The 13,404-nt window shown below is 32.3% G+C and overlaps 1 protein-coding gene across 1 annotated transcript in view; it reads right to left on the bottom strand.

Moving 5' to 3' along the window:
- Positions 1-3,012: 3,012 nt before the first annotated feature.
- LOC131163075 (ras-related protein RABC1) overlaps positions 3,013-13,404 on the bottom strand; it is a 47,765-nt gene continuing 37,373 nt past the window's right edge. The window contains exon 7 of the mRNA XM_058119780.1: positions 3,013-3,295. Within this exon, the coding sequence (XP_057975763.1) occupies positions 3,188-3,295 (108 nt within the window). The 3' untranslated portion in view covers positions 3,013-3,187. The remainder of the gene's footprint in view (positions 3,296-13,404) is intronic.

Below are 13,404 nucleotides of genomic sequence, written 5' to 3'. Positions count from 1 at the left end.
TGGTGGTGGGATATTAATGTATAAAAAATCATAAAGACAAAAAAAATTTGGTATAGAACGTGGCAAAAATGTAGAAACAGAAATAACTTTGAAAAATATAAGAAGACAAGAAAAGATACAAAAAAGACCGTTAGTGAAGTTAAATATAAATCATTTAATAGTTTGTATGATAAATTAGCTACAAAAAAAGGGGAAATAGATATATTTAAACTTACTAAAGTTAGAGAAAGGAAGAGTAAGGACTTAGAAAATGTAAAATGTATAAAAAGTGAGGATGATATTGTCTTGGTTAAGGACGAAGACATTAAAGAAAGATGGTGAAATTACTTTAATAAGTTGTTTAATAAAAACCAAATAGAAAACTTAAATTTAGAATTGTCACATGAGGAAAAGACTAAAAATATGAGATTTATTTGCAAAATTAGAGTTAACAAAGTTAAGTTTACACTAAAAAAGATAAAAAATGGGAAAGTTCATGGGACCAGATAACATCCCAATTGAAGTTTCGAAATGCTTAGGTGATAACGGAATTATATGGTTAACTAATTTATTTAATAAAATTGTAAACTAAGAAAATGTCAGATAAATGAAGGAAAAACACTTTAATATCTATATACAAAAATAAAGGAGATATTCAAAATTATAATAACTATCATGAAATTAAACTTACGAGTCATACGATGAAACAATGGGAAAGGGTAGTTGAACAAATATTTAGCTTATAAACTAAGGTCTCAGAAAATCAATTTGGTTTTATGCTAGGGAGGTTTACCACATAAGTTATTTATCTTTTAAGAAGATTAATAGAAAAAGTTTAGAGAAAAGAAGAGGGACTTGCATATGATATTTATTGACCTTCAGAAAGCATATGATAGGATACCTAGGGAAGTTCTATGTTGGGTTTTAGGAAAAAAGGGTGTATGTAGTAGGTATACCGATATCATTAAGGATATGTATGATAGAGTAATGACTAGTGTAAGAACTATAAATGGAGAAACTAGAGAATTTCCAATTACCATAGGTGTACATCAAGGATCTGTTTTGAGTCCTTATCTTTTTGCTTTAGTGATGGACCAATTGACTAAAAGTATTCAAAAAGAAGTTCTATAGTGTATGTTGTTTGCAGATGATATTGTATAAATTGACGAAATTAGGGATGGAGTAGAGGCCGAGTTAGAATTATGGAGAGAAGTTTTGGAATTTAGAGGCTTTAGGATAAGTAAAAATAAGACAGAATATATGAAATGTAATTTTAGTAATGATAGGAGAAATATTGGAGACAAAGTTAAACTTGATGATTAAAAAGTAAATAACACTTGTAGATTTCGATACCTTGGATCTATTATACAAACTGAAAGAGAAATTGAAGATGATGTAATGCATAGAGTTAAAGCAGGTTGAGTAAAATGGAGAAGTGCTTCAAATGTGTTCTATGATCGTAGAATATCCTTAAAAATTAAAAAGAAAGTTTTAAAGGACAGCTATAAGACCAACTATGCTATATGGATCGAAATGTTGGGTGACGAAAAAACATAATATTCAAAAAGTAAAAGTTGTCAAGATGAAAATGCTTAGATAAATGAGTGGTATAACATTGAAAGATAAATTAAGGAATGAACATATTCGTGGTAAATTAGGTATAACTCCTATAGAAGATAAGATAAGGGAGGGACGAATCAGATGGTATAGACACTTGCAACGTAGGGCACATAGTGCACCTATGAGAAAATGACTTAGTTACTACGGGGGCAGTAAAAGGGATAGACCTAAAATAACTTGAGAGGAGATAGTGATTTAGTATTTAATATTCTTGAATTTATCAAAAGAAGTGGTCCATAATCGCATAAATTGGCAAAAAATGATTCATATAACCGACCCCACCTAATGGGACTAAGGCTTGATTTTGTTTTTATTGTTATTATTATTTCCTACTAAATTATATAATATCATAATAATTCACAAACTAAACAAAATTAGTAGATCCCGATTCTTATGTTTTTGTCTACCATATATTTTTTCAGACATGTATATCTCATATTACAATACAACTCTATTTCTGATTCCTATTCAATGCAATTCCTTCAGATTCAAATTTCAGTCAAAAAAGGAGCGTCACCTTAGTAATAAAAGCAAATATCCTTTGTCATCTTAGTGAGCGCAAAAGTTCAATTTTTGTCAGAATAAAATCATTAGTCCCTATGCTCTTAATCGCAACCTATTTTTAGTTCCTATATTTTCAATTATAGTACGCTTAAAAGCTTGTACTTACTAATTTTGTGCAATTATTTTTATTATGGTAACTAAATTTAAAAATATTTATAATTTTTCCTTATATTTATTGAATATTGTTGGACTAACATTACATGTTTTGTCACAATTACTTGCATGGAGCCTAAGGCTTAACAAACATTTCAAGAAGTTTTATATGTGAAGTGATTTTACTTCCAAGTGCATAATTAGTCTACAATGATTCAAAAACTTGTAATAATTTGGCCATTATTTTAGATGATTACTTTAATTGGACAATGTTATTAAGTATAAATCCTCAATTGTACAAATTAAAAGTATAGAGACAAACAAATTTGTTAATACTACAATGACTAACTTATCATTTCACTCTAATGAATTTGAAATTCAATTTTACAAGCCAAGTAATTGCTAACACAAGAACTTCGAAAGCTTTCATGAAAATTAAAAGTACTTCATGGTCCCCATTTCTACTCAAGAAATCAATTTTTTAAGCTTCCAATTTTCTAGTAAAGAACCCCGAATACAACCTCCTTATGGTCCAAATCATTTGCAGATCTTTGTAAGCTTTTACTATTTTGACAAGTTACAATTTGTACTATGAACTCGTTCCATCTTTGCATCAAATGATAAATTCAATTCTATTAAGTCTAATTTTATTCTATAATTTTCATTCATATGTTCTAGACATGAGTTCAGATACTGTTTTTTTGGCTGTTATTGTTATTATCATTATTATTTGAGTGTCGGGGTGCCAACAAGCTGTTTCTTGAGCAGAAAACCATGATATATCAGTAAAAGAGTAGAAATCAGAATAAAAACTTTACCCATTTCAGAGTAAATATAGTCCCCAATATTGAACCTATAATATAAATATATATCAAGCACAAGAATAGGAAAACAAAGAAAGATGTTACATGGACAAAGGTAAGGGTCAGCTTCAGCAGCACCCACTGGTTGAGGCATCAGATTGTGGGGGCTTCTGCTTAAAGATGTTCCTCTTCACACCCGCCGAGCCCTCAGCCAAAAGGCTTGGTGTTTCCAGAATCTGCATGACATATAGTTACCATTCAATTCCCACAACACATGAGCAACAAAATCAAAAGAAATGGCTATGTCAGCTAACACAAATGCATCTTATGAATTTACATTTCTAGTCTAGGTATATAACAAGTACCAATGTGTTGTGAATGCAAAACATAGTGTTTCAACCAAAAAGACTATTGGCTTTTTCAAAATACCACTAGTTACGAACCACACTGTCATATAATATAGTTGCAGTGTTGATACGAATTCTAGAATATCTCTAGTTACATATCTCCATCACCTAACAACCTACCATATCAAGAACATTGTCATTGTTAACAGTTATAGCCTTTATTTTTCTTGGATTTCCATGATGCCAAGAACTATTTCATCTAATTTCTAAATTATGTAAACATAACTGCATTTAGGATCAAGTTTGTCAGACCCTTTGAGTAGCTTAACATTACCAAGGTACACCAGCTTGAGATGGCCTGTCATGGGTTGTCTTGACAATGGTTTGTTGGTTAAACTATGTTGCTCTAGGGGGAGCACGTAGGAGAGAAGTTGCCTACTTGACATGGTCAGGGATGGACATGGTTGGTGCCATGGTTCTTGACAAGGTTGCTTAGGTGGCTGGCTTCGGTTAACACAGTTGGATGTGGTTAACATGTTTTGGATGGTTAACTTGGTTACATCAAATGCCTCAGTGACATTTGCTGCTGTTGGGAGATAGACAAGTCATGGTTAAAGGGAAATCATGCTAAACACAAGTATTGACTCATTGGGTCTACAATGTTAATTTCAACTACTCACAATGTTGACAGTTGACCATATAAGGCAGTTACTTGACAGTTTACCCTTTGCATAGCTGGCAAACAAGCTTGGTTAGTAAGTAAATTCGTGGGTAGACATTTGGGCATTTTAGCCATTTATTTGCAAGCATAACTTATTTTAGCCTCGTTGGCAGTTGTTGGTTATGTCCAGCACAACCTAGACAATTGGGATTGTCAACTGCAGACCCTATGCAATTGGAGGTGTCAACTCTGTATCAATTTAACATATAGTTGTAGGGAGAATGGTGGATGGACGAGTTGTGTGTTTCCTGTACATTTTGGTGTATTTCCTTGTCTTTAAATAAAAGAAAGATTAGGAGGTGTTGCTCCTGTAATGCTTGTTGCCTTATGAATGTTTACTTGAATTGTTATACACTTGTAGGATTCAACCAACCATTGTGTGTGCATGAGACATTGGCTTAACCAGGTGTCACTTGGTGCCGCACAGTGTCAAGCTTAAGCGCTATGATCTCAGACCCTGTGACAATAAACTTAACTGCATTATGACCAAGAGTCAGATTTACTTATCATTTTTTGCAATTAATGTAAGATACTACAGAACTTCTTGAAATAAAAAAAAAACCATACATTATCAAAAGCAAACATTTTGTAATTGGTATGATCTCTATCTTCCTCTCTTTTCTTTATTTTTTCGCTTAGTAAAAAGTAAACCCATTTGCAGGGCACTAACCCAAGTATAAAAATTACTCACAATTGAAAAAGTCAATAATAACTGCATCTATAACACGTTTGTCACTATGCCAAAAAATTCAAAAGGCCTATTTAGTTGTAAAATTAATTTTTTCTTTTTTTTTTGTATTCCTACAACTTCCAGTTTTCAAAAAAAAAAAAAAAAAATTAAAAAAAAGAAAGAAAGAAAAAGAAAAAGAAAAATCCACGCCATTGTTTTCCAACTATCCAACATGTGTATAGGAAACTAGGAAAACATATATTTTTAATTGTTTTCCGAATTCTAAAATGTTAAAAAGAAAAACTGAAATGGGAATAAGAAAACTATTTCACACAACTAAACGAGTCCTAAGCTTTTAACATTCTCCACCTTAAACCATGTTGGAAATATGTTAGAAGGCATTCAACATGAATTAGCCTAACCCTATGTTTAGGAAAGGTCTTGGATTTGGATTTGGACAAAATGCAATACAAAATTGTATTAAGTTTTATCAAATCCACCCAAATCCAAATACAACCATCAAGGCCTAAAATTCATGCTTCCAAATGCAGCATAAAATATTTTGAGGAATATGACTCCAAAATAATGAGTGGCTACATTTAGAAGCACACAGAAATCTTATGCGATTGTTATCCTAAATTCCCAAGGAATTCAAGCATTAAGATCCCCAACAGTAAAAAACTTGGGAATCCAAAACCCACCATCCTAGGTCATCTTGAATTGTCTTGAGAATTCAAATTAATGGGAGAAACTCCATAGCCACCAGAATTGTGCGTTTTCTAAAAGATTATCTGCTTATTATGGCTTGTTCTGAAATCTGAATCAATAATCACTCATAAACCAAATGTCTCTTCCTCTTAAGGATTCTTGCCTTATCATCTAAGTATTTGTCCACCAGTTAAAAGCGTGCTTTCCTCAAGGCATACTAGACTATCACCCTGTACAACCACTGCTGCTCTACCCACCAATTCTTGAATTATTGGCAATACTGTCACCATCGTTTTTCCTGCATCCCATCAAGGATTATCAGGGCTGCTTTAACCTTGATTTGAGAACCTTTGTAAGGCCATTAGCCCTAACTGTCCATAGCCAAGGGCTTATTTTAGTGAACCAAAACCTTGCCAGATTAAAAGTTCTCTTGAAACTAAAAATCTTCCTCTCAACGAGCAGCCTGTCTATTTGAGCCTGCATCTTCTCGTTAATCAATTAAAACTGATCAGAAATCGGGGCATTCAGCAGAAGAACTTAAGCACCAACAACGCACACCCACTCCATCTTTTTTATACATTCTTTTTGCCCTTCAGAGGTATGTGGCAATTAGTGAATTTGTTGCCTTTAGCATCTGTTAATTGGTTTTCTTTTTTGCACCTCCCCAGAACCCATATTTTTGTTATCCAAAGTCCTGAATCTTAGCAATATATCTCCTTCTCCATTGCAGATGCCCACTATCACAGAATCTCTCTTCAACCTAGAGCCTTGAACCAATAATCTAAAATCCATCAACTTCCCAAAAACTGCTCCCAACTTCAAGCTTCGTTGACATATGGAATATAAAACATCTGTACTGCACACTGAGGCAGAATTTTATCCAGCAACAAAAATCAACTATAATAACTTTCAGCCTGAGCAAAATCAAGTGTCAGAAGCCCTCAATGTTCTCATCCAATGGCTGAAATATAAGAAAATATGCAGCTGCAAGTGCCACCCTGTGTTTCACCTACACTCAATGTTCAGGAATAGACTGCACATTATTTTGTGATGATCAGACGTCCATCCTTCAAAAGAAAAAAAAAAGAAAAAAAAGAAAAAATATTTGATAAAAAAAAAACTACTTTCTGCCTTGGACATTGATTTTCGTGAGCAGCAAAACCATCAAATAAAACCATTTATCAGGGCCAGTAGTGCCTAACTACAATGTTTAAGAGCTGAAACTTCTAACAAAGTATTTCTCATATAACATTTGTTGTTGTTGTCATCCTCATTATAATCTTTTTCCCCTCTCGCCACATGGTATATTGAGAATGATTCATGAAAGAGAGGGAAAAAGTGAGAAGAAAAAGTAAAAAATAAAATAATTTTTTTGGCATAGCAGTCCTATAGCTGTTATGTAACGCCTGTAGCAGCCTTTACGTAATGGTTGAGGTCCATAACGGCCGTCGCTACAGCCGTGATTTTTCTTCTCACCGATTTCGCAATGTGTAACAGTATTGGTAACCCAAAAAATCATTACGTACAATAGTGGGCATTATTTAAAACCATGCCTATGTTATTTAATTTACAAGTGAATATATTTTATTAACATTAAATTTTAGAGTCATATTCAAGCACGGTGCAACTAGTGACATTAAATAAACAAGTAATTAGTTTGTTACTCATAAAACATTTTTTGGACTAGGTGACGTGCTACCGAGCAAAATGAGAGGTTTAATTCGTATGGATAAGATGAGTATTCCAAACCTTTGTATTTAATTGTCATCATTTAGTTCTCCTATGTTTTCCACGGGTTTTTTTTGTTTTGCAGGTATTTGACATCAGTTTGCAGGTAATTTTTTTTATTTGTGTTTGTTTGTTTTGATTACTTTTGGGCTTGTTTAGTTTGTTTTAGTTAGTTTTTGGTACATGTTTTGCTAGGCTTGTTTTGGTTTTGTAAATCCCTTATGACATGCTTGTAACCACGGTTTTCCTCCGCCATAAGTGAGGGCTATCAATAAATTTGGAGTTTTCGTTTAAAAAAAAAAAAAAAAAAACAACAACAACAACAAAACTAGACCTTAAGTCCCACTAGGTGGGGTCTGCTTTATGAATCTTTTTTCGCCAATTTATGCGATCATGGACCATTTCTTTTGATAGATTCAGGGATATTAAATCCTTACTATCTCTTTCCAAGTTATTTTAGGTCTACCCCTACCTCTTCTACTGCCCCCCACAGTAACTAACTCACTCTTCCTCATTGGCGCACTATGTGACCTACATTGCAAGTGTCCATACCATCTGAGTCATTCCTCCCTTATCTTATCTTCTATAGGAGCTACACCCAACTTTCCGCGAATATGTTTATTCCTTAATTTATCTTTCAGTGTTATATCATTCATCCATCTAAGCATTCTCATCTCGGCAACTTTTGTTGGATATTCTGTTTATTTGTTGCCCAACATTCTGATCCATATAACATAATTGGTCTTATAGATGTCCTATAAAACTTCCCTTTTAATTTTAAGGGTATTCTACAATCACAAAGCACACTTGAAGTACTTCTCCATTTTACTCAATCTTCTTTAACTCTATGCATTACATCATCTTCAATTTATCCTTCAACTTGCATAATAGATTCAAGGTATCAAAATCTACAAGTGCAATTTATTTCTTCATCATCAAGCTTAACTTTGTCTCCAATATTCCTCCTACCATTACTGAAATTACATTTCATATATTCTGTCTTATTTCCACTTATCCTAAAGTCTCTAGATTCCAAAGTTTCTCTCCATAATTCTAACTCAGCCTTTACTCCATTGCTAGTTTCATCAAATTAATACAATATCATCTGTAAAAAACATACACCATGGAACCTCCTTTTGAATACTCTTAGTCCCTTGGTTCAAATCACTAAATCAAAAAGATAAGGGCTAAAAGCAAATCTTTGATGTACACCTATGGTGATTGGAAATTCTCTAGTTCCTCTATCTATAGTCCTTACACTAGTCATTACTCCATCGTACATTCCTTAATGACATCAGTATACCTATTACATACACCTTTTTTTTTCTAAAACCTACCATAGAACTTCCCTAGGTATCCTATCATATGCTTTCTCAAAATCAATAAATATCATATGCAAGTCCTTCTTCTTTTCCCTAAACTTTTCCTTAAACTTCTTAAAAGATATATAGCTTTGGCGGTAGATCTCCTAGGCATAAAACCAAAATGATTTTTTGAGACCTTCGTTTCTAACCTTAATCTTTGTTCAACTACCATTTTCCATAGTTTCATCGTATCACTCATAAGTTTAATTCCACGATAGTCATTACAATTTTGAATATCTCCTTTATTTTTGTAAATAGGTATTAAAGTGTTTTTCCTCCATTCATCAGACATTTTCTTAGTTTTTATTATTGTATTAAATAAATTCGTTAACCATATAATTCCATTATCACCTAAACATTTCCAAACTTCAATTGGGATGTTATTTGGTCCTATAGCTTTCCCATTTTTTATCTTTTATAGTGCAAACTTAACTTCATTAACTCTAATTTTAGAATAAATCTCATATTTTTAGTCTTTTACTCATTTGTCAAATCTAAGTTTAAGTCTTCTATTTGGTTTTCATTAAACAACTTACTAAAGTAACTTTACTATTTTCTTTAATGTCTTCGTCTGTAACCAAGACAATATCATTCTCACTTTTTATACATCATGCATTTTCTAATTCCTTACTCTTTCTTTCTTTAACTTTAGCCAGTTTAAATATATCTCTTTCGCCTTCTTTTGTATCTAATCTATCATACAAACTATTAAATGATCTGTATTTAACTTCACTAACGACCTTTTTTGCATCTTTTCTTGCCTCCTTATGCTTTTCAAAGTTATCCCTGTTTCTACATTTTTGCCATGTTTTATACCAAATTCTTTTTGTCTTTATGTCTTTTTGGACATCTTTATCCCATCACCAACTTTCTTTGCTATTCGAGAATCTTCCCCTTGATTCACCTAAAATCTCTTTTGCTATCTTTTTACTAGAGCTAGCTAATCTACTCCAAAGAATATTTGTATCTATACCATCCTCTATAGTCCAATCCTCATCTTTGATCATTTTATCTTTAAATTTTATTATATTTTCTTCCTTTAGGATCCACCACCTAGTTCTCTTACACTGGTTTATTTTATCATTTTTCTTCCATTTTTTTATACATATATCTAACACTAAAATTCTATGTTGTGTGGTTAAACTTTTATCTGGAATAACTTTACAATCCTTGCATGATAAACGATCAACCTTCCTAGTTAAAAAAAAATCTATTTGACTTCTATTTTGTCCACTTTTAAAGGTTATTAAGTGTTATTCTCTCTTCTTAAAGCAAGTATTCATTATATTAAAATCATATGACATAGCTAAGTCTAAGATCATCTCCCCAGGCTCATTTTTGTCTCCAAATACATATCCACTATGTTTCCTCTCATAACTTTTATTATCTCCTTCCAACTTGTCCATTCAAATCTCCTCCTATAAATAGTTTCTCAGTCCCTAGTATGACTTGTATAATGCTATCCATATCTTCCCAAAATTGTTTCTTAAGATTTTCTATTAAGCCAACTTGAGGAGCATAAGCACTAATGATATTTATCATCTCTTGTCCTAATACCATCTTGATTTTTATAATTCTATCCCCTACTCTGTTTACATCAATAACGTTATCTTTTAAGTTTTTGTTTATAATAATTCTTACTCCATTCTTATGTTTTTCTTTTCCAATGTACCAAAGTTTAAATCTTGATTTATCAATTTCTCTAGCTTTCTCCTCCACCCACTTAGTTTTTTGAAGGCAAATTATATTAATTCTTCTTCTAATCATTGTGTTCACAATTTCCATCCTTTTACCCATAAGTGTCCCTATATTCCAAGTTGCTAATCTAATCCTAGTTTCTTGAACTAACTTCTTTACCTGCCTACGTCTAGAATGATGTAGGAATCCTTGCATATTTGACACTGTACCCGGGCGCCAACACAGCGTGTCGCTTCGGGGCGACGACCTAGCCCACCCTTCTTTTCTAGTTATTTTATATTTGTATTATTCGTATGTCTTATGTGTCTAATAGATTAATGGAGTACATAATGTATTTTATTTTATTGATTCAAAAAAGCACACATAAGAATTTATCACAGATAAGAACAATGAGAAGTATAAATACGCACACACATGTAATTTTTCTATCAATGGTGGCTTAAAACAAATGTAAACTTGTTGCCCATACCAAATAACTTAGTTGAACTAAAGGATCCAAAATACACAAACTTTTTCTAAGAAGGGTTAAAAGTTTAAAACATGCAAGTACACTAATATTCACAAGGTTGTGCGTGCTTGAAAAAAATTCACGGTCGTCAGATAACATTCGCTATTCCTGCTTCTCGTTACACCTGTTACCATTATGTTACGCTACCCGTTACCGCGATTTTAAACCATGAGCATAGGAAACATGTAATTAACATTATTCACTTACAAAATCTCACATGCAAAAAAGGTGAAATCTACTTACTGTGCGTGTAGAGAGAGTAATTTTATAAATTTCTTGGCAGAATAGTAATTTTTTTTTTAATTCTAAGTTATTTTCAGTGATTTACAAGGTAATTTCTTGAGAGATCTTAGTGAGTTTAGTTGTCAAGTTATTTGCTGTTAAGTCATGGATTGGTTGTAGAGATTCCTAGTTATCCAAGCAAATTGAATCCTACTAGAATTAGTAAATATGAATCCTTATCAAATATTCATTGAGGCGTCCCCCATGGGCGACACATTGCACTTATACCACCTGAGTGTAGCGAAAAGTGGGCGAGGGTGGTCTAGGTCATCGCCCGAAGTGATGCGACGTGTTGGCGCCCAAGTACGTTATCAAATATGCAAGGGTTCCCACACCATTCTAGACGTGGGCAGGCAAAGAAGTTAGTTCAGGAGACTAAAATTAGATTAGCAACTTGGAATATAGACACACTTACAGGTAAAAGCATGGAAATTAAGGATACAATGATTAGAAGAAAAATTAATATAATTTGCCTTCAAGAAGCTAAGTGGGTAGGGGAGAAAGCTAGAGAAATTGATAAATTAAGATTTAAACTTTAGTACATTGGGAAAAAAAAACATAAGAATGGGGTAGGAATTGCTATAGACAAAAACTTAAAAATAGTGTTGTAGATGTAAATAGAGTAGGGAACAAAATTATAAAAATCAAGATGGACTTAGGCCAAGAGATAATAAATATCATTAGTGCTTATGCTGCACAAGGAGGCTTATCAAAAAATCTTAAGAGGCAATTTTGGGAAGATATGGATAATATTATATGAGGCACATCAGGGACTGAGAAAATATTGATAAGAGCATATCTGAATGGACACATTGGAAGGGATAATAAAGGTTATGAGAGGATACATTGAGGATATGGATATGGAGACAAAAATGAGCCTAGAGAGATGATCTTAGACTTTGCTATGTCATATGATTTTATTACAATGAATACTTGCTTTAAGAAGAGAGAAAAACACTTAATAACCTTCAAAAGTGGACAAAATAAATGTCAGATAGATTTTTTCTTAACTAGGAAGGTAGATCATTTATCATATAAGGATTGTGAAGTTATCCTAGGTGAAAGCTTAACCACAAAACATAGAGTTTTAGTGTTAAATATATGTATTAAAAAATGGGAGAGAAAGGATAAAATAAATTAAGAAAACTAGATGGTAGAGCTAAAGAGAGAGAATATAATTAAATTTAAAAATAAAATTATCAAAGATGGTGACTGGACTATAAAGGATGGTGTAGACACAAACACTCTTTGGAGTAAGATAGCTAGCTCTATTATAAAAACGACAAAAAAGATTTTAGGTGAGTTAAGAGACAGATTCTTGTATAGCAAAGAAAGTTTGTGGTGGGACCAAGATGTTCAAAAAGTCGTAAAGGCAAAAAGAATTTGGTATAAACATGGAAAGAATGTAAAAACATGGATAACTTTGAAAAGTCTAAAGAGACAAAAAAATATGCAAAAAAGATCGTTAATGAAACTAAACCTAGATCATTTAATAATTTGTATGATAGATTAGATACAAAAGAAGGGGAAATAGATATATTTAAACTTGCTAGAGCTAAAGAAAGAAAAAGTAAGAACTTAGGTAATGTAAATTGTAGAAAAAGTGAAGATGATATTATCTTAGTTAAGGAAGAAGACATAAAAGAAAGATGGTGAAGTCACTTTAGTAAGTTACTTAATGAAAACCAAATAGAAGGCTTAAATTTAGAATTGACAAATGAAGAAAAGATCAAAAAATATGAGATTTATTTGCAAGATTAGAGTTAATGAAGTTATGTTTGCACTAAAAACGACAAAAAATGGAAAAGCTATAGCACTGGATAACATCCCAATTGAAGTTTGGAAATGCTTAGGTGATAATGGAATTATATGGTTAACTAATTTATTTAACACAAATATAAAAATTAAGAAAATGTCAGATGAATGAAAGAAAAACACTTTAATAGTTATATATAAAAATAAAGGAGATATTCAAAATTGTAATAACTATTGTGGAATTAAACGTATGAGTCATACGATGAAACTCTGGAAAAAGATAGTTGAATGAAGGTTAAGGCTAGAAATGAAGGTCTTAGAAAATCAATTTGGTTTTATGCCTGGGAGATCTACTACAGAAGTTATATATCCTTTACGAAGATTAATGAAAAAGTTTAGGGAAAAGAAGAGGATTTGCATATGGTGTTTATTGATTTAGAGAAAGCGTATGATAGGGTACCTAGGGAAGTTCTATGGTGGGTTTTAGAAAAAAAAAAAAAAAAGGAGGTGCATGTAGTAAATATACTGATGTTATTAAGGATATGTACGATGGAGTAATGACTA

Source organism: Malania oleifera, chromosome 8, assembly GCF_029873635.1.
Source record: "Malania oleifera isolate guangnan ecotype guangnan chromosome 8, ASM2987363v1, whole genome shotgun sequence".
Lineage (NCBI taxonomy): Eukaryota > Viridiplantae > Streptophyta > Magnoliopsida > Santalales > Ximeniaceae > Malania > Malania oleifera.
The sequence above is the reverse complement of the archived record's forward strand: the minus strand, read 5'-3'. Positions and strand labels throughout refer to the sequence as shown.